This window comes from Hemiscyllium ocellatum, chromosome X (assembly GCF_020745735.1).
Source record: "Hemiscyllium ocellatum isolate sHemOce1 chromosome X, sHemOce1.pat.X.cur, whole genome shotgun sequence".
NCBI classification, from domain to species: Eukaryota; Metazoa; Chordata; class Chondrichthyes; order Orectolobiformes; family Hemiscylliidae; genus Hemiscyllium; species Hemiscyllium ocellatum.
Genome location: NC_083453.1, coordinates 15,047,131 through 15,070,054, shown reverse-complemented (window position 1 = coordinate 15,070,054; position 22,924 = coordinate 15,047,131). Strand labels below are relative to the sequence as shown.

General features: G+C 39.1%; 1 protein-coding gene across 2 annotated transcripts in view; it reads right to left on the bottom strand.

Annotated features, from left to right (window-relative positions):
- Positions 1–2,299: 2,299 nt before the first annotated feature.
- LOC132805819 (receptor tyrosine-protein kinase erbB-4-like) overlaps positions 2,300–22,924 on the bottom strand; it is a 172,141-nt gene continuing 151,516 nt past the window's right edge. For both annotated transcript variants that reach the window (XM_060821106.1, XM_060821108.1), the window contains exons 20-28: positions 21,850–22,035; positions 21,502–21,657; positions 19,103–19,178; positions 13,761–13,907; positions 12,027–12,124; positions 10,211–10,372; positions 8,906–8,968; positions 6,582–6,867; positions 2,300–5,641 (exon numbers count right to left, since the gene is read on the bottom strand). In XM_060821106.1, coding sequence (XP_060677089.1) covers positions 5,346–5,641; positions 6,582–6,867; positions 8,906–8,968; positions 10,211–10,372; positions 12,027–12,124; positions 13,761–13,907; positions 19,103–19,178; positions 21,502–21,657; positions 21,850–22,035 — 1,470 coding nt within the window. In that variant the 3' untranslated portion in view covers positions 2,300–5,345. The remainder of the gene's footprint in view (positions 5,642–6,581; positions 6,868–8,905; positions 8,969–10,210; positions 10,373–12,026; positions 12,125–13,760; positions 13,908–19,102; positions 19,179–21,501; positions 21,658–21,849; positions 22,036–22,924) is intronic.

Genomic DNA, 22,924 nt, shown 5'->3' with positions numbered 1-22,924 from the left:
TAGGATGTGTAGCATAGAAATAGGCCTTTCCAGAGTCCATGCTGGTGTACATACTCCACTCGAGTCTTCTATTTTTATCTAAAATCTATCATTGTAACCATTATTCCTTCCTCCCTCAGATGTTTGTCTAGTTACCTGTAGGTATAAAAGTGTGCTTAGCAGCAGTTTGTTTTAGGAGTCTCAGGGGAACACATCAACTGAACAAAATAACATTAATTGAGTGCACAGCAATTTTGTGAAAGGAAATCAATTGTAGCCATGTCAGCTGAGCAAGAAGCTTTAGCATGTAAGATAGAGGTAACTGTCTGTATGGATATTGCTGGAATAAAAGATGTGAACTTTTTTTATGTTTGTGATGAAATTGTTCCAGTAGCTTTTGGCTAATTTAAATAGTTTATGTTTTCTTTTATGTAATAAACTTGTGTTCTTCTGTTAAAAGTACATTGGCAGCCTCTTTTGAATATATTCAGTGATTCACCACCACTGTAAACAAAAAGAAACATAAAACCGAAGGTATATCAGGCCAGAGTTCACTCTGGGATCTAACTTGTCCGGTATTACCATCATCCGAGATCACAGCAAGATTTCCAGGTGTTGGGGTTAATATATTTCTTGGATTTGTCTGCCAAAGACCATGGCAGAGGGTCCTCTGGAAGGCCACACTGTTTCTGGAAAGATTTCCTCAGCCCCAAAAAGTAGCGTACTACAATACTGTTATATCACGGTATAACCTCAAGGTTATTGAAATGAAGGGATTAAATAAATTGCAGTTTTGCTTTGAATTTCACCACTGAATCAGAAATGCCAGGAATTCAGGAAGACTTTCCCAGAATTGTAAAATATCTAGCATAGTCTGTTCTTGGAATTTCACAGTATGCACTGTAGATTTAAGTTTCCAGTAAAACTGTGCTGTTGCGATTATTATTAGAAGCTCTAGTGTAAATGTCTGCATCATTGGCATAGGCAGCAAAATTCTTCTGATCATTAGTATTGCTACAGTCAACTCAACAGTGGCCAGGAGATTTGGTGGCTACTGTACAATGGCTGTAGGCTGTTCTGCCCCTTGTCCAGTTTCTGATCAGGGTTTATTGATTCCTCAATTCTAGTTGCTCACCTTTGATCCATATTACTGGACACCCTTAGTCAACAAAAATAAATCTGTGATCTCGCTTTTGAAAACTTCAATTGTTCCCCAGCATCCACAGTCTTTAGGAGAAAAGCAGTATTTTCTCGGTTTCCACTCCCCTATTTGCAAGGAATTGCTTCCCAATTAGCCTTCTGAATTGTTTGGCTCTAATTTTAAGATTGTGCCCCTTTGGCACAGGATTCCCATTTTCTTGTTTGTCTTAGTGTCTCTTGCCCTTAGGTATTCAAGGTTTGTGTAAAGATTTGTAGCTCTGGGGCTGGTTGTCGTGGTTGTAGGTATGTTTGCCGAGCTGGGAAGTTGATTTGCAGACGTTTCATTCCGTCTAGGTGACATCTTCAGTACTTTGGAGCCTCTTGTGAAGCTTCACAGGAAGCTCCAAAGCACTGAAGGTGTCACCTAGACGGGATGAAACGTCTGCAAATCAACTTCCCAGCTTGGCGAATGTGCCCACAACCACGATTGTGCCCCTTTGTTCCATCAAAAAAAATATTTTCCCAGCACCATGATAACCAATCCTGAACCATGACCAATTTCTGATATTTGATTCAACACTTTACAATCTTCCGTCCTCAACATCAAGTTGAATCATTTCAGATCATAACCACTGCTCTCATTTTGTTTTGGACATTTCACTAAACATGATTTTAACCATTCACAGACCCTCCTATTTGTTCTTTCCCCCTTCCATACTTGCTTTGCCCATCAGATTTGCTGTATGCCCATCAGATTTCAGGACATTGCACTGAAACATTGTTTCTTTTAACTCAGATGCTGCCTGGCTTGCTGAATCTTTCCAGCACTTTGTGTTTGCAGTTTAAGCAACCTCTCCTTAAATTTTAACACTTTGAACTTTAGAATTGCGAAAGAGAGAAAGCCTTCTGGCATAGAGTAGAAAAGGAAAAGGGCAATGACAAACTGTCCTGCCAAACCTGTGCTGGAATTATGTTTCTGATGCCACGTTAAACCTGTTCAATTCACTTCTGTCCTGCAAAGTCGAACAAGAAGATGAGCAAGAATATACTTAATACATGGAAAGAACATATATGCTTGACCAAAATAGCTTTTAAAAGTTGTCACCCCTGAAAACTAGTACAGATTTTTTTTAAAAACAAATATTTATTTGACTTTCACAAAAAGGGTGGAACACTCCAGCGTTTTCAACCAGTCCCTTAAAATTGTATAAAAACAGCATTAAGTACACAGAAATTAAGAAACTATTCTTATGGATATTAACAAGGAAGAGATAATCTACCTGTCTCCCCCATTTCATACTACAATCAGTTTTTTGCATTTAATACTCAGCTACTCATCGGTCACAAACTGATACTCTTGAAAAAAACAATCACTTCAATGCTGATAGATCTTTAAAAAATAGACTATTAATTAAAAGGTTTATTTGACTGGTGTTCTTCATTACAATTTGCTTAATATATTAAGCATTGTTGTCTCCGAAAATGAAATCAGTCCTATAGGTACTGTATTAGAACAGGTTTATGTACTTCAAGGCACAGTGGATTTTAAGTAATCACAGGGTTAAGTGACATGAAACATCCCTTTCAAACATGTTACAAACTGTGAGCAGCAATGCACTCTTTTTTGCTCATCACCATTTTGTCCCTTCCTTTCTTAAAGGCACTGCTTAGTCATGGGGTTTAGCTACCCTTCAGTATTTCACTCAAGCAGCCATTTTTCCTTTTGAGAGTTCAGATAAAACAAGTAATCAAAGCTCAGCTCAATTATGTTCGTGTCTGGAATTCACACACGAGCACGCATTTTCCAGTAGGAGGCACTAGAAATAGTGATAAGGAATGGAAAGCCTAGTCAAGTTCTTCTTGGGCCCACTTATTATCCACACACACACAAGAAGGGATATTTGAGCAAGGTGCTGAAAGTGGCAAGCTCTTGTTGATGCTGTTCCCTAATCAACAGGCAGTGCTGTCAGGACAGCGTAGGGAGGAGAAAAGCTGAACACAACATCATTTCGCTCCCTCAACAGTTTCGTGGAAAAAGGCACCTTCTGTTTGTATATTGTCAAGCAGTGCACAAGAGGAAAAATACCGAATTAGCTGATCTCTGCAATGGCAGCAGCAGCTCTGGGCTAGACAGTAGATAAAAAAACATGCAAGTTTCTCACTGTTTATTGCCATCCAGTGACCCCTCCCCCCCATTGCCTTACTGGTACATGTACAAATAAGACAATCTAGGTGAGGATGGGATTACTATGACCTGTGTAGAATCATCCTTCAATAAATCAGTCATTTTCTCACACATGAAAAATGGTCATTTTTGTGTTACTGTACACCATAACCTGAATGAAAGAGAAAATATATTAAAAATTTGACTATGTAAGACACCTTGATCGGTGCTAAATTTGAAAATTGCAACTTATCAGACCAGACCAATGAATTGGTCATAGCCTTTCCCTTTCAAATAACACCCAAAGGAGTCTGAGACAAATTGGCTCGTATACTTGTCACTGCTGCTTCACTTGTGAAAGGCAAGTAAAGAACATACAGTATAGAATTTAATTCATGACTCTTCATAACAGGTTCCTAGATCAATGGCTTGTGATATTTAGTCCCTATCAGGGTTACTTTTTAAAACACTGATCACACATCATTATCTTCAAGTATCCCAGCTTTTCATTTATGTACACACAAAAATGTAGAATTTCTCTCACTATCGTGTATCACAGAGGATGTTTTGTTGGAGAGTAGTTAAAAGCAGTGAAATCAGTCCATATTATAGTGACTTCATTAATAGATGCTTAGAAACACACTGCTCAAATAGAGGACACATTTGAGGAACAAATAAGACTTCACACTACTTATTAAACAATTATGGAATTCAACAAGAACTGTAGAATCACATTCATCAAAAACACCTCTTAAAATTTTGAGAACAAAATGAGCTATTAAAGATCCAGGTTTGGACTTCTAACGACAGAATGATATGACATGCAGTGCTATCTAAATGACCCTTTATTCTAGAGTTTTATTTGTAGCCAGACTGAGGCTAATTATTGGCTCAATAGTGAAACCACCAAAATTCTTACAAAATTTGGCAAAAGGACCAGTTTGTTCCACAGAATCAACAATGAGTCTGAGCCCACATCTCCATTCACTTTTACTGCCTTTAAATTTTAAGTGTTAAAAGTGTAATTATTTTAATTGTGAAGTCATTCTGAAACTTCCTGAAAATGTGATATGCTTCTAGTTTCTTGTGTCATAACATGCATGGCTAACTGAAAGACCAGGCTGCTCCACGAAGAATATAATCAACCCTTCCCTTCCTGACTGATAATTTGAGCACAGCCATGAGGTAGAGAGTGTAGTTGAGAAGGAAAGGTCTCTTTCCACCTTGCCCTTCAGAATAATTTTCAACGTATTTTATATTCTCCCTCCAAATTACAGAATTAGCCATGATGTCACCCATCTTCCCAAACTGCTTATATGGCCTCTGCTTTAGATGAGTGATAATCAAACAATTTGGAGAAAAAGATCCATTTCAGAGCTAAGTACTTTAAAACACAATAAACATTTCAAAACAAAGTTCCAGAAAAATAAAATTGGTACCAAATTACCAAGTATTAACCTCTGATCACAAGTCAGTCAATAGCTTTACTTAATGGGTATTGCAGAGTGTTTTTCCCCCCAAGATGAGACTCACAATCTTCATATATTCCATGAGGGCAAATCTTGTGACACAAAAGCATTCCTTCCCCCTACTGCATGTCAAAGGCAAGAGATAGGAAGCTCTACTAATTAAAGGATTGTTTGGTGAGTTTACTCCATGTTTCATGAAGATATGCAACAAGATGCAAGATGCATTGAACATTTGCATGTTTGGCAGGTATCTGGTTTAAACACAGCTCTCTCATCCCATGACTAAAACACAGCAACATTATTCCTGGACATTCACTAGTGCATGTGAGAGAAAGAGAGAGAAAACTGACATAATGGTAGGTTTATGGGTCAGCATCACTGTACATCATGTAAGGATCCAAACTGGATGGCATTACACACAATGAAAATAAGTAAAACAGTCTTTCTCTTTAGTTACAATGTAAACACTTCTGATTCAGAGACTTAGGATTTTGTATTTTCTTTCCTTTTCCCACTCCCCCACAACCTACATTTCAAAGTTCAGAAATCAACTTATTTTGCTTGTTGCATGTTAGCTCTCCAAATAGGATCCTTTATGTCCTCTTTATTTCTGACTTTGCTGGGAGACTGCTGTGCCAGTAGTCTGGATTATCAAAGGCATGAATGTCACCCTCAGTAACAAAGACAGAACTGTCATCCAGATATTCAGGGTTCTGCACGACGCTCACACAGCCGTTGAGGTAGGCCCGTTTGTTCATGTACTCATATTCCTGATGATCACTTGGTTTCGAGTCAGATTCTTTTTGACTCTCGAGTGACTGGGTATTATTCACATCGCTGACTTTGTTATTCAAGGAATTGACTTCATTGGCAGACTTCATCAGACTCTCTAGAAACACAACAGAAAAACTCATGAAACATGAAAAAAGTAAACAGATGTTAAGAGATGTTTTACACTGCTTCATTACCGACAGTCAGTTCCTTGGATTATGGCTATCCTACTGGAGAGGCATCACATACAGCCATTATCCATCATGTTTGCATTGTCCGTCTCAGCATTTTAGCTTAGAATCAATCTTTTGCCTTTTCTCATAACCCTGCACATTATTCCTGCACCACCCTCTTGAATACCTCAACTGAACCAGCTTCCATCATACCTCCTGGCAGTGCATTATCGATCCTAATTACTGTGAGAAAAAGATTTTTATTTAATCTTTTAATTTTACATTTAATTTTATTTACAATTAAATGAAAGAAGGATCTTGCACCTTGTCACATCTTCAAGCAATTTACACTTTGGGAATTACTTTTAAATTACAGCCACACTTGTTATTTAGGCAACTATAGCAGCCTGGTTGTGCACACCATGATCTCAAAAATCAGAGAATTAGACAAACAACAAGTTAACCTGCTCGTAGTGGTGTTGCTCAATGGCGGAATGTTGGTCAAGACATTAAGCAAACTTGCTGCTCTTTGAAATAGTGTTGTAGGATTATTAATTTCCACTGGATTAATTAGCTGAGGCTTTGATTTAATAGCTCATCCTAAAGCTGCATGACTGACTCCCTTAATACTGCATTAGATTGTCAGCATAGGTTTTGCACTCATGTCCTGGTGTAGCATTAAAACACACAAATGGCTGGCTTAGGTGAGAAAATCTATTACTAATTCCAGCTGATAGACAAATTACACCAAATTCAATAGGGCTATTTAGTTCTTCTTTTAATAGAACAAGTCTTACTGTTTCAGTATTCTTGAAAACAGAACTCTTTTTCCTTTTGTGGTTGAATGCAATCATTATTTTCAACGATTATACGTTTGATGCTTACCAGCTGTAGAGTTTCTTTGTTCTGGCATCACATAGCCATTAATGTCCACCTCTGCTTCATCAGAAGGGGAAATTATCATGTTTGTGCCATTGGAGAAACGTGCACTGCTGTCCCTTGAGCGGTGGCCACGGAGCTGGAGTGTTCCGTTCAAAGATATGTCTTCATATAGATCAAGTGAAGATGCTGTACCTCGACCTTCCGAGGACTCTGAGATAGTTCGAGTTGTAGACTCATTCCGTATCCTTAGGGAGCGCTTTGACCCCAGATCTCCATTCCTCATCCCAGTCTAACAATTGAAACGGTCACTTTGTTATACATCATTGAATCTCAGAAAATATACACTCTTCCTCTTGCATATGGTATGGGTGAAAGAAGAATTTTATTATTGGGCTAGTTACTTACTCATTGTGCCCTATAGGTCATTTTCTCCATTTACTGGATTTCATGGTTGCTCTCTCAAAGCTTCAATTTCAGCTACCACAAGTAAATTGGATACTGGTCAAGAAGACCCACTCACAGACTATCATAGCCTTCTTTTTTTTGAAAAAAAAGAAGTCTGATACAGATTCCTGTTTTTCTTTTCATGGTAATATTCTCTCTCATACTTTTATTTTCTCTCTCATATATAGTTCTCCTCGAACCATTAATAATCTACTCACACAGCTCAACTAAACAGAACTCACTGAGACCCAAGGAAGTTATTTTTGTTTTTAACACTTCTGTTAGGACCACTCAGGGCACTTTCTTGGAACACTATGCATGCAACCTAGTCTGCATCTAAAGCTGTAGAAGTGCACCCAACTCCCTTCTTCATCTATACTCTAGAACAGCATTGTATACCCAACAACATATGAGCTTTATGATTCTGCTCCCAGGGAAGGGAAAGCAGATTCAGTCAAATAAACAGAGGAATTATCAAGGGACAGTGGACTCTGTCATTGAGAAAGTTTGACATAGGGAAAATGTTAGAGTTTACTGTAAAGGATGTAACAGTCCAGCATTTAGAAAAACATAACATAATCAAGCAGCATTAACATGGCTTCATGAAGGGAAAATCATCACCATCAAACTTATTGGAGTTCTTTGAGCAGGATATATAAATGGTAACCAGTAGATGTAACATATTTGAATTTTCAAAAGATATTTGATAAGGTGCTGCACATAAAGCTATTTAATAAGATAAGAGCCCATGCTGTTGGGGGTAGTATGGATTGGCTAAGTAATAGTGGACAGATAAGGAGGATGGCAACCTATAATTAGTGGTGTGTCACAGGGGTCAGTGCTGGGGGCACAGTTAGTTATAATATATATTAATGACTTGGATGTCAGAAGTGAATGTACTATTGCAAAGACTGCGGCTGACACTAAAATAGATGGGAAGGCAAGTGGTGACAACAATACAGATTCTAGAAAGGGATATAGACAAGTTAAGTGAGTGAGCGAAAACTTAGCAGGTAGAATATGATGTGGGAAAATGAGAAGTTATGCACTGTGACAAGAAGAACAGAAGAGCTAAATGTTATTTAAATTGGGAAAGACTGCAGAAAGCTGCAGCATAGAGGGATTTGGGGAGTCCTCTTGCATGAATCACAAAATTACCATCCAAGTTCATCAGGTAATAAGGAAAACAAATGGACTGTTATAGATGTGAGGAGATTCTTTGTCCTTGTGGGAGAGTTGAGAACTGATGGTATAATCTCGGAGTAAAAGGTCTTTTAAGACAGTGGAGGATTCTATGAATCTGTAGAATTCTTGACTGTTGTGGTTGGTTCGTTAAGTGTATTCAAGGCTGAGATAGACTGTTGATCAGTAACGGAATTGGGGTTATGGGGATGAGGCAGGAAATTAGATTTGCGGATTATCAGATCAACAATGATTTCATTAAATGGCAAAGTAGACTCATGAGCCTATTCGTAATCCCATCTTTTACAGTCTTATAATGGTTTGATTTTGTGCCTTCATTCAAGTCAATAATTCTTTCAACAGTACATTGTTTTCATTTTTTGCTAGAATCACCAGGAAGTACAGAAAAATAGAATTTACTTGAAAAAAATAGACAACTGCAAATAGATGACTGCTTAGTGTTTGCAGTCAAAAAAATCTAGTACACTAGTTAATGAATACAATTATTTTACGAAAGATTCAAATAATTCAAGCTCAAATGAGCATCCAGACCTACTTATAAAAATACTAAAATGAAGAATATTCTGCAAAATCTTAACTGTTTTTAAGAGCTGTCATTTTTACTGGTTTTCTTGTGAAAACAAGATATATTTTTGGCACTGTTCATCGGAAACTCTGAATAAACATCTTTCTATGCCTACCTGTCGAGAGCCACTTGGACCAATCCCATTCATTGGCATGTACCCTGCTGGCAAACTGTTACTCTGCAAAGAGAAATGGAAAGTAAATTTGAAATGGTACTGTTAACAGGAGCTATGTGCAGTCAGTCATGAACCAACATTCAGCTCTTGGGATATTAGAATATGAACTTTAAATTTCAATTAATTAGCAAAGAAAAAAATTGCAAAGAAAGATATTTCTGATCAATTTGTCAAGGATTTGTACACAATTCACCCAATAGGATCACAACCAGTTCAGTTTTGAAATAGCCAAATAGCTATCAATACTGAAGGCACCAATTCTTGCTATGGTACAGATCCACTGCCATTGGGCAATCCTCTCAAGTGGCCAGTTCTTCATATGCTGGCCAAGATTGTTAATAGTCTTTCGTTAATTGGCCTAGGAAAGGAAAAAAAGGAAAACCCAGCACAGCTAAACATAATGTCACACAATATTCACACAATACATTTAGAGCAAGGAGTCATTAGATACTGACAAGGAGCAGAAACCCTGGCTGATTTTTTTTTCTCTCCCAATTTTAGCTCCTACTGCTACCCCAGCTGAGACCGTCCAATTGGGGTTTCAAATCTAGGATCTTGCGATCTGTATCAGGTAGTTCAGTTACCCATTGAACCATTCAGGAATTTCCTGTTTCTTTCTCATCATGATACTGAAATGTAACAGGAGAGATCGAGATTCCAGTTCTGTAGTTTGTAGTTAGTTGATGGAAAAGACCAGCAAAGAGTGATTTATTCTCAAGTTTACTTTATGACTTTATATTGCTGCTAATTTAGTTTTGATTCTGGCACTTCTGGCACTTAAGTGTTTCCAAGCTAGCTCCCTGTATTTATGCTGCTAGATCTAACTCCTATATCCAGTATCAGCAATATACTGAAGTTTTCAGTGGGCCTTTGACTCTGCTGCTAGTGTAATTGACATAAATGTCAGGAATTAACTGACAGAAGCTGGTTTCCTGAAATCAAAATGATAAAACAAAGTGTGGGAGTGTTTTCCACACTTCCTTTCCAGTGCCACACTTCCTTTGTGTTACAGTCAACTCGTAGGAAATGTATTTTGGTTTTCCACCAACTGGTTTGACTTTGAACCAAGAAAAGTCATCTCAAATGAGATTGTCTGAATGACAGACAGAGATTCAAGCTACAGCAAATGCTCAGTTTAAGCTGTTTTGTGACACCAATGTTTAGCATAGGTGAAAGAAGAGGAACAATTGCCCAAAATAATTGCTCTCATCACAAATTCTTTGCCTTTGTTAGCTAATTTCATACCCTGTTGGATTCAATTCTTAGTCTGAATCCTGTAGATGTTGGGTTATCCATCATGGTTGCCATCAAATCTTCATCAAGGTCATCATAATCCATCAGGTCTTCCTCGTATTCACGCAGAATCCTCTGATCACCAACATGTGTATTGCTGGCCCGGTCATCACCCTGAGGAAGGATACAGGAAGTTTCAGAAAACAGCTGATGAGTTAGTAATAGAAGGGGTATAGGGTCAAATAATTAAAAGCACTGTTAAATCATCAGAATACAAGCAATATAATGGTATAGTTAGTAAGTTTGCAGATGACAGCAAAATTGGAGGTGTAGTGGACAGCGAAGAAGGTTACCTCAGATTACAACAGGATCTGGACCAGATGGGCCAATGGGCTAAGAAGTGGTAGATGGAGTTTAATTTAGATAAATGCGAGGTGCTGCATTTTGGAAAAGCAAATCCTAGCAGGACTTATACACTTAATGGTAAGGTCCTAGGGAGTCTTGCTGAACAAAGAGACTTTGGAGTGCAGGTTCATAGCTCCTTGAAAGTGGAGTCGCAGGTAGATAGGAAAGTGAAGGAGGCGTTTGGTATGCTTTCCTTTATAGGTCAGAGTATTGAGTACAGGGGTTGAGCGATCATATTGCGGCTGTGCAGAACATTGGTTAGACCACTGTTGGAATATTGCGTGCAATTCTGGTCTCCTATCGGAAAGATGTTGTGAAACATGAAAGGGTTCAGAAAAGATTTACAAGGATGTTGCCAGGGTTGGAGGATTTGAGCTAAAGGGAGAGGTTGAATAGGCTGGGGCTGTTTTCCCTGGAGTGTCGGAGGCTGAGGGGTGACCTCATAGAGGTTTACAAAATTATGAGGGGTATGATTAGGATAAAATAGACGAAGTCTTTTCCCTGAGGTGGGGGAGTTCAGAACTAGAGGGCATAGGTTTAGGGTGAGAGGGGAAAGATATAAAAGAGACCTAAGGGGCAACCTTTTCACACAGAGGGTGGTACGGGTACGGACTGAGCTGCCAGAGGAAGTGGTGGAGGCTGGTCCAATTGCAACATTTAAAAGGCATTTGGATGAGTGTATGAATAGGAAGGGTTTGGAGGGATATGGGCCGGGTGCTGGCAAGTGGAACTAGATTGGGTTGGGATAGCTGGTCGGCTTGGACAGGTTGGACTGAAGGGTCTGTTTCTGTGCTGTACATCTCTATGACTCTATAATAGTATACCAATAGGAGACAATCCAGCACAAACTAACTGTCTTCAGCCCGCATAAAGGTAGACTTGGAAATCAATGGAAATTGGGAAACCTGCTAAAACATCATTCTAGGATTTACACATTGATTGATCAAAATCAAATGACGTAACAAAAAGAATGGGTTTCTTTTCTCTTGAATAGAAAAGACTGAGGAGCACCTTAATAGAATATCTTTAAAATTATAAAAGTTTTTGACAGAGTAACCACAGGGAGACTGTTTCCATGTGTGGGGGAGAGCAAATTGAGAGGCCATCAGAAATTCAGAATTCACTCTCTCTATTAAAAGAGTCGTTAGATTTCACCACCACAAGGAGTGGATGAAGCAAATAGTGTAGATGCATTTAAGGGGAAGCTAGATATGTATGAGGGAGAAGGGAGTATATGATTATAATGATAAATGAAGACTGCAGGTGGGAGGCTCGACTGGAACATAAACACAGATTGCTGTACATTCAATGGGACTCTATGAAGTAATGCTGTTTTCAGAATTCCTCAAGTACAGTACTAATTTAGTTTTTGAATGTTCTGGACTTTGTTCCAACATTCTCAAGAGACTTAACAGGAACAAACCTCAATAACTAAGTATCGAGCCGGATCGCGAGCCATCCGGGAAAATTCTGCGCCAAGCTCTTTGAACGTTGGGCGACTGTCTTCGTCGATCATCCAGCCTGATTGAGAAAAATTATTAAAAACATGTTTAGTCTGCTTGTTTATTGAAATTGAAACAGAGAGAAAAGCAGACCCCAGAAAATCAATTCTTCCTTGTGACTAAATAAGGAACAATTTGAAATGTAAATGTCTGAAATAGTGGGTCCAAGGAGAAAGCAGGACAAACAACACTTAGAAGCAGTGTTTTAATGAGGCAGGGTGAAGTTTTATTTAGGCTTAAAGACCTCTGTCTAAATCCATGTTAAGTTTTCCATCATAGCTGGTAATGTGAGAATGGGTGGGTCACGACTCTCTTTATAATGAGCTAGTCTGCCATATTTGATTCATTTATTGTCGTGCGTATCTTGTTACAAAATCCACTGAAAAGTGTTGTATAGACTAACTGTTGTTGTGGTTCTGTTCGCCGAGCTGGAAGTTTTTGCTGCAAACGTTTCGTTCCCTGGCTCGGGAACATCATCAGTGCTATTGGAGCCTCCTGTGAAGCCTCTTTATAAGCTGTGACTAACTGTCTCAGCTTATAAAGAATAACTACTTAAACAATATAGTAGAGCGATTTTGCTGCCTTAATAACTGCAAACATATATTTCACATTATCATGGTAAACCTTTTCTTCTGTCTCCAATTTCAACCCACATGGAATATAACAGCTTCTGCTGAAGCCAATTTCATAACTTGTTCAGGAAAATTTCATTTTGTTGTTTCAATGTGAATGTCTTTTCAACTGAACAGGTTTAGCCAAATGAATATATTATTTGTTTAAGATTCAACTATGATGTTCTCTTTGCAACCTCAACATATTTCACAATTTAAAAGCTTTGGCTCAAAACACTCTGATATAGTCTCATATCATAAGCATGACAATGTAACATTGTATTCCATGGCATCTTCCCTTTTTAAAAAAACATCCATTCACTTTATTCTCTCCACTCCATTACAATATCATTTTTGAATAAAAATGAATTGATTTCAATTCTGTTTCTTCCAACATGGTGTTTGTTGGTTCTGAGACTGGATCGTTTAAACTTGCCTTCCTTGCTTTTGGGATGTGAGAAATACTTAATTCCATATCCTTTACTTTTCACTACCAATTTTGGAGAGATTCTGGATGGAGGATAACAGGAAACCTGACAGAGAGAATTAGAATTTTTTGCCACTTCTGTGATTTTGTAGGAATTAATGGCTGATGTTGAAAATATCCACCCATATTTGGATGGGTTTGTGAAAATGATTGCTGAGTAGAAGCAAGTCATTTTGACATAGTTCCCATCAGTTATACCTTGGCGAGGCTGGACATCAGGAATAATGCGGGGTTCCTGATATCTAGTCTGACACCTGGAATCTTAAATCTGGAAGCAGATGAGTAATTTGGATTAAAATTACTCAGTTTCAGTTTTTTTTAAACTTTTGAACAAATTGTATCATATTCCAAAAGTATCTGAATTCTTCATTGCATTATATCAGCAACAGGGAGTTCAGTGGGAATCGAACTATCTAAGTGCCACTGCACTGTAAAAGGGTTGTCTCTTATTCATATCCAATTTTCTAGCCTTCACTCTCTGGCAGTATATACACCGTAATGTTCCGTAATCTGTCTTCCCAAGTTGCTTTTGAAACTATTTTTAATCATATACTTACATTTCACCATGACCATGTAGACATCAACGGTACAGATCTGAGGCTGCGGCAGGCGTTCGCCTTTCTCCAAGAGACCAGGGATTTCACGAACGGCAATTCCTTCATATGGTTTATTACCAAATGTCATCAACTCCCAAACAGTGACGCCTGTGAAGAGCACATAATAGTTCAAAGTTGGGAACTCAGTGCCAAAAATCATCTAAAAGATGGATCTTTTAAAAACATTAGTAACATCCTAATTGTTGCAAAGGTGTAGGCAATGGAGCTCAAGGTTGTGTCCAGAGGAATGTGCACAAAGCTGATATTCAAGCTTAGAAATTACTGTTGATTAGGGCCTTTGTAGCATAGTGATAATGTCTCTACCTCTGAGCCAGGAGGCCTGGGTTCAAGTCCCGCTTGCTTCAGAGATGTGTCATAACATCTTTGAACAGGTCAATCAGGAAATATTTTTGACTTGTAATTGAAACATTAGAAGTTGCTGTTGATGCAATTGAAGGGTTAATTTAAGAATTACTTCATGCTTTTGAGAGTTTCAAAGAAAGTTGCTTTACTGGAAGCTCCCTTTTTTTGATAGATGCACTAAAACATGTGCCTTAATGCTTGCACAATGGGTCAGCCAATGTTACAGAAGAAGCAATAATCACCACTAACTGACCGTAAACTCCAATTAGAAGCTATTCAAACAGTGGGATAGCCATAGAGAGATCAGGACAGCTGTCAACAGAGCAATATTGTTGAGACATTGAGGGCCACAAAGAAAAGCCAGCTTTTCCAATTAGGAAACCCAAATGGAAAGGCAAGGAGAGGAGGAATTGAATAGGACTGATGGTCATTTGCCCCATTTGTCCTCAGTATCACAGACATGATGAAAGGTGGAAGAAAATGTCAGTGCAGCAATTGAATCCCACATGAACTGGAAAGAGACCGGCAAAAGGATGTCAGAACACAAGAAATGCACTACAGCAAATCATCAAAATACATGATCGGGACCAGGCCCAAGCACAAGATGTCGACACTGCTAACAGTCTTATGCTTGAATATTGGAAGATGCTAAGTAACTGGATTTGATTGTTTTAGTACTTTTCCATCATAATAAAACATTTCACTTCAAGAAACGCTTTGAATAGGAACACTGAGGATGTATGTTACATTTACAATTAGGACTTCATAAAGGGACCTATATGCAAGGCAACAATTCTTAATGATATTTCACATATCAGCAATTTGTAGCATGTGGTGTGCCCCCCAACTGCCCTGTATCACTGTTTTGTGTTCTTTTCATAACCACGTGCTATTACTATCTTTCGTATTGATCTCCTTGCAGGACAGGAAAACCTTTAACAAGAGAGAGCACACCCATGCCCACTTGGTGGTTTTAAGCAACTTAAGCCTTTGACAGTTTCCGATGAGGCTACCTTGGAATTACTTGTTTGGGGAAGGGGTGGTATCGAGGGAGTGGGAGATGCAAACGTGGATTTAATTCACCAGTTCATTGCCAACACCATAATACTCATGTCCTGCAATGTTCTACTGAGCAACTGTCACACACTCAACTGCAGTAGCATCATATTTCACTGAAAGATGTCCTTAAAAATGATTATTGCAAGCTGCATTGTGATGTTTTTGTTCACTTGTATATATTCCTGAGACAATGAGATGACAGCCGCAGCCGGTATAGCCGAGCAAGCCAACACCTCACGATATCATCACCATTTTTTAGCAAGCTGAAGCGGAGCTGCATGGATTCTAAAGGACGGCAACAAGGTCTCAATCTGAGGGCAACATCCAGCTAATTAATCATATTGGACAGTACAGGCGTCAGAAAGCAGGCTGGACAAGTCAGTCACAACAGAACTAGGCTTGGTAGAATCAGATACAGGGCCGTCTTGGGATATAGCACAAGAAAGTCATAAGACACGTATAGTCAATCAGCAGACTTACATCTTCTGTAAGGAATCATTAGGAGTATTTGATTCAACCACTTCAGAAACAAAGTGAAAGCACAATGGTCAATCACATTCACCCATTACACAGTGATGAAATAAATGCACAACAATGGATTGGAACATTGTGCTTATACATTTATTTGCAATTTCTTTAAAATGATGACAAAAACCCAACAAAAGATGGAATATATGAGGAACTGTGAAGGACAATGTTAAAGGAGGTGGTTTAGGCATAATTACATTTCAAACACAGACCTCAACTTGAAGAAATTACACACACTTGAATCCATCCTAAATTAGAGTCACAGAGTCATAGAGATGTACAGCATGGAAACAGGCCCTTCGGTCCAACCCATCCATGACGACCAGATATCCCGACCCAATCTAGTCCCACCTGCCAGAACCTGGCCCATAACCCTCCAAACCCTTCCTATTCATATACCCATCCAAATGCCTCTTAAATGTTTCAATTGTACCAGCCTCCACCACATCCTCTGGCAGCTCATTCCATACACGTACCACCCTCTGTGTGAAAATGTTGCCCCTTAGGTCTCTTTTATATCTTTCCCCTCTCACCCTAAATCTATGCCCTCTAGTCCTGGACTCCCCCACCCCAGGGAAAAGACTTTGTCTATTTATCCTATCCATGCCCCTCATAATTTTGTAAACCTCTATAAGGTCACCCCTCAGCCTCTGACCCTCCAGGGAAAACAGCCCCAGCCTGTTCAGCCTCTCCCTGTAGCTCAGATCCTCCAACCCTGGCAACATCCTTGTAAATCTTTTCTGAACCCTTTCAAGTTTCACAACATCTTTCCAATAGGAAGGAAACCAGAATTGCACGCAATATTCCAACAGTGGCCTAACCAATATCCTGTACAGCTGCAACATGACCTCCCAATTCCTGTCCTCAATACTCTGACCAATAAAGGAAAGCATACCAAATGCCTTCTTCATTGTCCTATCTACCTGCGACTCCACTTTCAAGGAGCTATGAACCTGCACTCCAAGGTCTCTTTGTTCAGCAACACTCCCCAGGACCTTACCATTAAGTGTATAAGTCCTGCTAGGATTTGCTTTCCCAAAATGCAGCACCTCGCATTTATCTGAATTAAACTCCATCTGCCACTTCTCAGCCCATTGGCCCATCTGGTCCAGATCCTGTTGTAATCTGAGGTAACCCTCTTCGCTCTCCACTACACCTCCAATTTTAAATTTCAAATTAATGTCAAAACAACAAACTTTACTTGCTGTATTGACGGGTTAGTATCAAATTTATTGTCACTTGCGTGCTTCCACTTGTGCTGTTCTATGCCTTTACCATATTATTCTTCAATCTGCAGAGCAAGTTCTTTTTGCAGGCTTAAGTAAAGGAACAGATCATCAACCAACACTTGTTCATAAAACCCCAGGTAGGAGAGGACAGTACTGCAAAGTCACATATCAGTCAAAGCCTGTGAAGCCCTGCTTTAAGATCCTTGTGATTTTTCCAAAGATGATTCTGATGGCATCATAGGAACTTTTGTGCCAATTTTTGCTTTTGTATTGAGATGGTATAATGCTGTGATCCAAGAACCATCCTTCTTTTGCTCTTTCCCCTTCAAGTTGAATGAAGGGACAGGACAATATCTCAGGAAAGTAGGATGGATCTGCATGACTATGTTGCACATTATGAAGTGGTAGGATTTTCTTTTCTTAAAAAGCGCACCATAATGGCCGAGAGAGCTGAATGATGAGACTGGGAGCACTGATGACCCTGCATTCTCTGGGAAAGCCAGCAGTCTGATCGAATAAGAATAGCCCATTATGTTGTTGCTTGTTGTTGCTTTCGGGCTCGTGGTGAATGAAATAAAGTTGTTGGACCCTGCTGCATAATTTATCCATGACCTCCTCTGTCATGTACTTGAGGAAGCTAATGGCAAGTCCTAAACAATACTCACTAAAGTACTAATCAGTAATACTCCAACAACCCAGGCATTTTATTTAATGGCAATTCCCAGCCTTATACCTCTTCATCCACATATCTTGTCCAATATGAGTCGTTGACCTCTTCCTGGCCTCTTGCCTGTACTTGTCTGGTTAAATTCCAGAAAGTGAACAAGAATGCTCCAGATAACTGCAGTTCCAGATCTTCTCAGTACATATGCATGGGAAACACCTGGTTTCTATTCCTGAATACTGATATTAGCAAGAAACCATTTGAGAATCTCAACGTCAAGTATAAAAGACACAACAACCAGATATGTAAAAACGAGGACTGCAGATGCTGGAAACCAGAGTCTAGATCAGAGTGGTGCTGGAAAAGCACAGCAGGTGAGGCAGCATCCGAGGAGCAGGAAAATCAATGTTTTGGGAAAAAGCCCTTCATCAGGAATCTATTTCTGATGAAGTGCTTTTGCCCGAAATGTCGATTTTCCTGTTCCTCGGATGTTGCCTGACCTGCTGTGCTTTTCCAGCACAACAACCAGATATGTCACCATGTTAGGCTGGCATCTGGCAATTTTCCAAGCTGTACTGGATAGCCAATCACATCACCTGGTACTACACTAAGTAATTAAGTTGGGAATGCTCCCTCTCACTGACAGAGCACAATGGCAACATAAACGCCATTCCTCCTGTTATCCAACCCAATGTGCCATTTGCTTCCTTGACAGTGGTCAGACACCAACTTGATAGCTTGAAGAATTTATCATGGATGACTCCCAGATCCCTTTCTTGATTCATCCTTGTTAGCATTTGCCCATTACTCCTAGCTTCCATGCATTAATTTATATTCATAAGTGCACAAGTTCACACTTCCTGATTGCAGCAGTAGGCCAATAATTAGCAAACAGACTGAGTTCACATGTGAATTGTCTCCCCTTTTCAGATATTAACCACCCTTACTATTCTGCTGTTCATCCATAAACTGAGGTGAAGCTACCAACACACTTTCTGAGATGTATGGAAACATTGAAACTACCAATCCCAAAACCGGCCCTCTCACAACCTCAGCTGTCACACCATACACAAAACTTGTTATTTATACAAGCCTGTTTGTCTCCCATAGGCCAGCCATGGTTTGATCTCAACTTGTTTTCCATGGAACACTTCACTATCAACTTTACTAAAGTCTAGGTAAACCACATTTCCATTGTAGCTCCTGTCATGAGCTACAAAATGAAGAAATTCTAATGAAATAATTGGGTTTTTACTGCTGTTCCCAGAATCTAACTTCAGCATCTCCAACAACAGACAAATATCTCCCCTGACCCAGATACCAATACAATTCTTGTATTACCACAGTTGTTAAGTTGTATTTTGGATCAGAAGTACAAGCTATTGAAAATATTTGGTTTAAAACTGCAGCACTTCAGCTTTTTTAGTACAAAATAATGCTTCCATAAGTATATGACTCACCGTAACTCCACACATCACTTTGGTGGGTGTATCTTCTAAAGTGAATGCTCTCTAGTGCCATCCATTTAATGGGCATCTACAGCAGGCAACAGACAGACATACTCAACAACAAAGCACAACAGCTTGGGAAATTTTCAAAAAATAGGGCAAAATTTTGCCTTTGTGGCTCCATGTGCAGAGATTCACATGCCTGGAGCACATGTCAGGAATTTGGATGCATGTCTCATTCATGTTTCCTGAGATTTTAATCAAATAAAATTGGCAGAAAATCATGGACGCTGTGAATCGTGCGGAATCCCAAATTCCTGCTGTGCACTCCCAGCACTTGAAGCTCCTCCATGAAGGAGCTTTTTTTAAAAAAAACTATATATAAAACAAATCTGAGTTTAATCACAAGCAAGTCACCTGGTATTTTGTCTTGTAACAAGATAATGTTGCTTAAAAGAAAATCCTGATCACAAATACCAAAAATTTGATACTCGCAATGGATTTCTCTAGACCATAAAAATATTGGAAGGTTTCAGATCTAGTATCAGCTTGATGGTCATAAATTGACACTGTTGCCTCTGATCTCAGTGATTGTTATGTGAACCAGATCACACTACGTTTTGACTCTTGATATTGCTTAGAACAGTTCAGACCTAAAATAAAGTAGCAACTCAATTTTGGTGATTAAAAACATGTATACATCTGATTCAGTGGTCTGCTGAATATGCATTTTGCGCTTTTGTAGTTCACATCAGCTACCTCTGTGCTAGTACCCTTAACCTGATGACAAAATATGTATCTCTGATTCTGCTTGTGGGATTTCAGAGCCAGTTTTAATGATATAAAGTATCTTTTAGTGAAAAATTGATTTACAATATCAAGTTAGTATACTTAAATAGAATGCAAATTTAATGTTAGCCACCATTATTGGGTTTACTCGAAATGTGTCTCAGCAAAGCTCATTTTGCGCAAAAGCGGACTCAGCAGCTCCAGATTGTGCAAAAAATTGTTCCTCAATTTACAAATTGTTTGCAGTGAAATTCTCTTCTAAATTAATGAAATGGGTTTGTTTGGAAATATCACTCTTTACAGACAGCATTTAGACATGTATAGTAGATCAAACCCCAGAACCCATTAGGAAATGGGCACTGGAGAACTGCAGCACGTTCAGAACTAAAAGAAAGCCTTGCATTTAAATAGCGCATGAGCACGTCTCTCAGATCTGCAAAGAAGTAATTTGAAATGCAGTCACTGTTGCTCTGTAGATAAAATGGAGCAGCTAATTTGCGCACAGCAAGGTCTGACAAGAACAATGGCATAAATGACCTGTGAAATCAATCTTTGGTGGTGTTTGATGAAAGAATCATGTTGGCCAGGATATTTGGGGTGTTCACTGGTCTTCACTGAATAATGGCATGGGATCTTCAACGTCCATGTGATCCAATGGAACAGGCTGACAGGACCTTGATTTAAAGCTCAGTTGAAAGGTAGTGAACAATCTGCTCTTCACTCAATACTATTTGCGCAACATCAGTTACAAAATGGCACACACCATCCAGAACAAGGTGCCATACTCATGCAGATGCTTTTTAAAAAAATCCATTTTTCTATATGTCTGCTGAAGTTAGAGTAGTGAGATCAATCTTTGATGGTGAGAGGATAAACAATTCAAGCTTCCTGTTTGTAAATGACAGGACACAGAATACAGTCAAGACTGAGATCAATAGTGTTTTGTACTCTGAAGGAATCACTGGAAATGGAGATAGTTGCACCTTTCCTATACTGAGGTAAGTCAGCTGTGATCTTGTTGAATGGGAGAACAGGCTTACAAGGCCCTCCTGATACTGTTCTTTATTTAGATAGCTCTTCCAGAAGAACAAACTCCACATCTACTTATTATCTCATCTTATTTTTCCAATTTTCTCCCATCCCCTGAAGCACTGTGTCATTTTGGTGTAAAATTCCTTGATCACCAAGTGCCCATTATTTACATGAACTTTCCTTCTGGGTAGATTTGAACTATCATGGATTGATGTATTAAGATGGGCTGAATGGCCTTCCTGAACTATAATTATGTTGTGAAATTTAGTGTCACTTGATTGTAGGTGACATAAAACACAGTCCAGTCCTACCTACAACCAACTTTGCAGAAACTGGGACCAAAACCTGGGACTTTCCCAACCTAAGTTACTCATTCAGTACACTCAGCAAGCTATTAGAGAGTGTTCACAATTACAAGAACGACATAAGAAGAATTTTGTTTTTAGATATCAATAATAAATCAAGGAAAACATTTTCCCTGCATCACAACACTGGCGTAGCAAAAATAACTTTTGAACAAAAAGAAGTGATGAAGGAATAACTTACTATTTTCTATCAGAAATTAAACACGTAACCGACAGATGACTAACCTTCACTTCGTCGAAGAAATACTTCTTCTCATCTAATGCCAAGAGATTGGTGATGCCAAAGTCTGTGATTTGAACATGGCTGGGAGATTTTACCAGTACGTTTCTGGCGGCCAGGTTCCGATGTACCATCTTCTTCTCCTCCAGATATCTCATACCCTGTTGTAAAAGTTCAATTGGTTTAATAGAGACATAAGCAGCTGGTGTTTAATCATTAGCCCATGCGTCCATCATTATCAAAGTTCACCACCACGCAATTGATGTTCACCAAGGATATACAGATTCTATTATGCTCCTCCTTTGCTAATCATGGGATTTTTGTGTAAACCATTAATTTGAAGTCTCGCTTACCTTGGCAATTTGAACACACCAGTTGAGAAGCAGCTGAGATTGGATGTTACCCTTGTTTTTGTGGAGATATTCAAGCAGAGAGCCAAGTGGCAGGAGCTGTGTGACTATCTGGAGTGGTTCCCCAGGGCAGATTCCAAGGAGCCGTAAAACATGGTGGTGATCTAGACTGCCAACCATCAGCATGTCCTGTAAATAAAACACCAGCGCACACCATGAAACACCAACAGAGCACACACTAATAGTAGATCCCTCCCTCTAAATTGACAGATGTTACTAATTAAGTTAGAAATACAAAGATCTATTTTCTCCACCAGTGGTCAATTCCACGCTCCCTTTCTAAACTTGTAGGGCAGAGAATAAAGACAGACCCTCATAACCATCAACTTCAGTACAAGTAACTTGACCCTTAAGTTTACAGAACATACCCACGACAGGGAAAGGCAACTCCTTATTGTTTTCTGGTCCAAACTCTCTTTTATCTCAAGGGGAGACATTTCACAAAAGAGGCACCATCTTTGCCACATCTCCCCACCTCTTACTTCTGCTCTTCTGATTCACTCCTGTTGTTATGCTCAGATCCCGAGCAAGGTTCTCCAATTTATTATGATTCTAGATGGAGTACACCAGATTGTTAAGCTCCTGGGAAAGGAGGGATGAACTGGCTCGCTTTCTTTATTCATCTGTTCCATCATTTGGTACAATGAGGTTAATTTAAATGCATAGATTCCTTCTCTTGTGCATACCTTAAATTAACTTACATTTTAAAAGCAGCCAATTTAACCAGATTTTCTTGAGTAAACCAATTAATTAATTACTAAACAGAAGAAGAATTAGTAACACAACACACGTGCAAATAGATTAGAAATAACAGGCAAGCCCAAAAAGATACAAGTTTAGAGAACAATATACAAATTGTTTGTGAAGAGCGGACAGTTGAACATTACGGCCATTACAGCAGAGGTCACTAGTATCTTGGTAACTGAACAGTCAATTTCAAGATTCTTAGTTTTTCAGATTGGTTGAGATTCTGTTATTTTGATTACTTTCAACTATAACTGAACTCCACCTTTCAGAG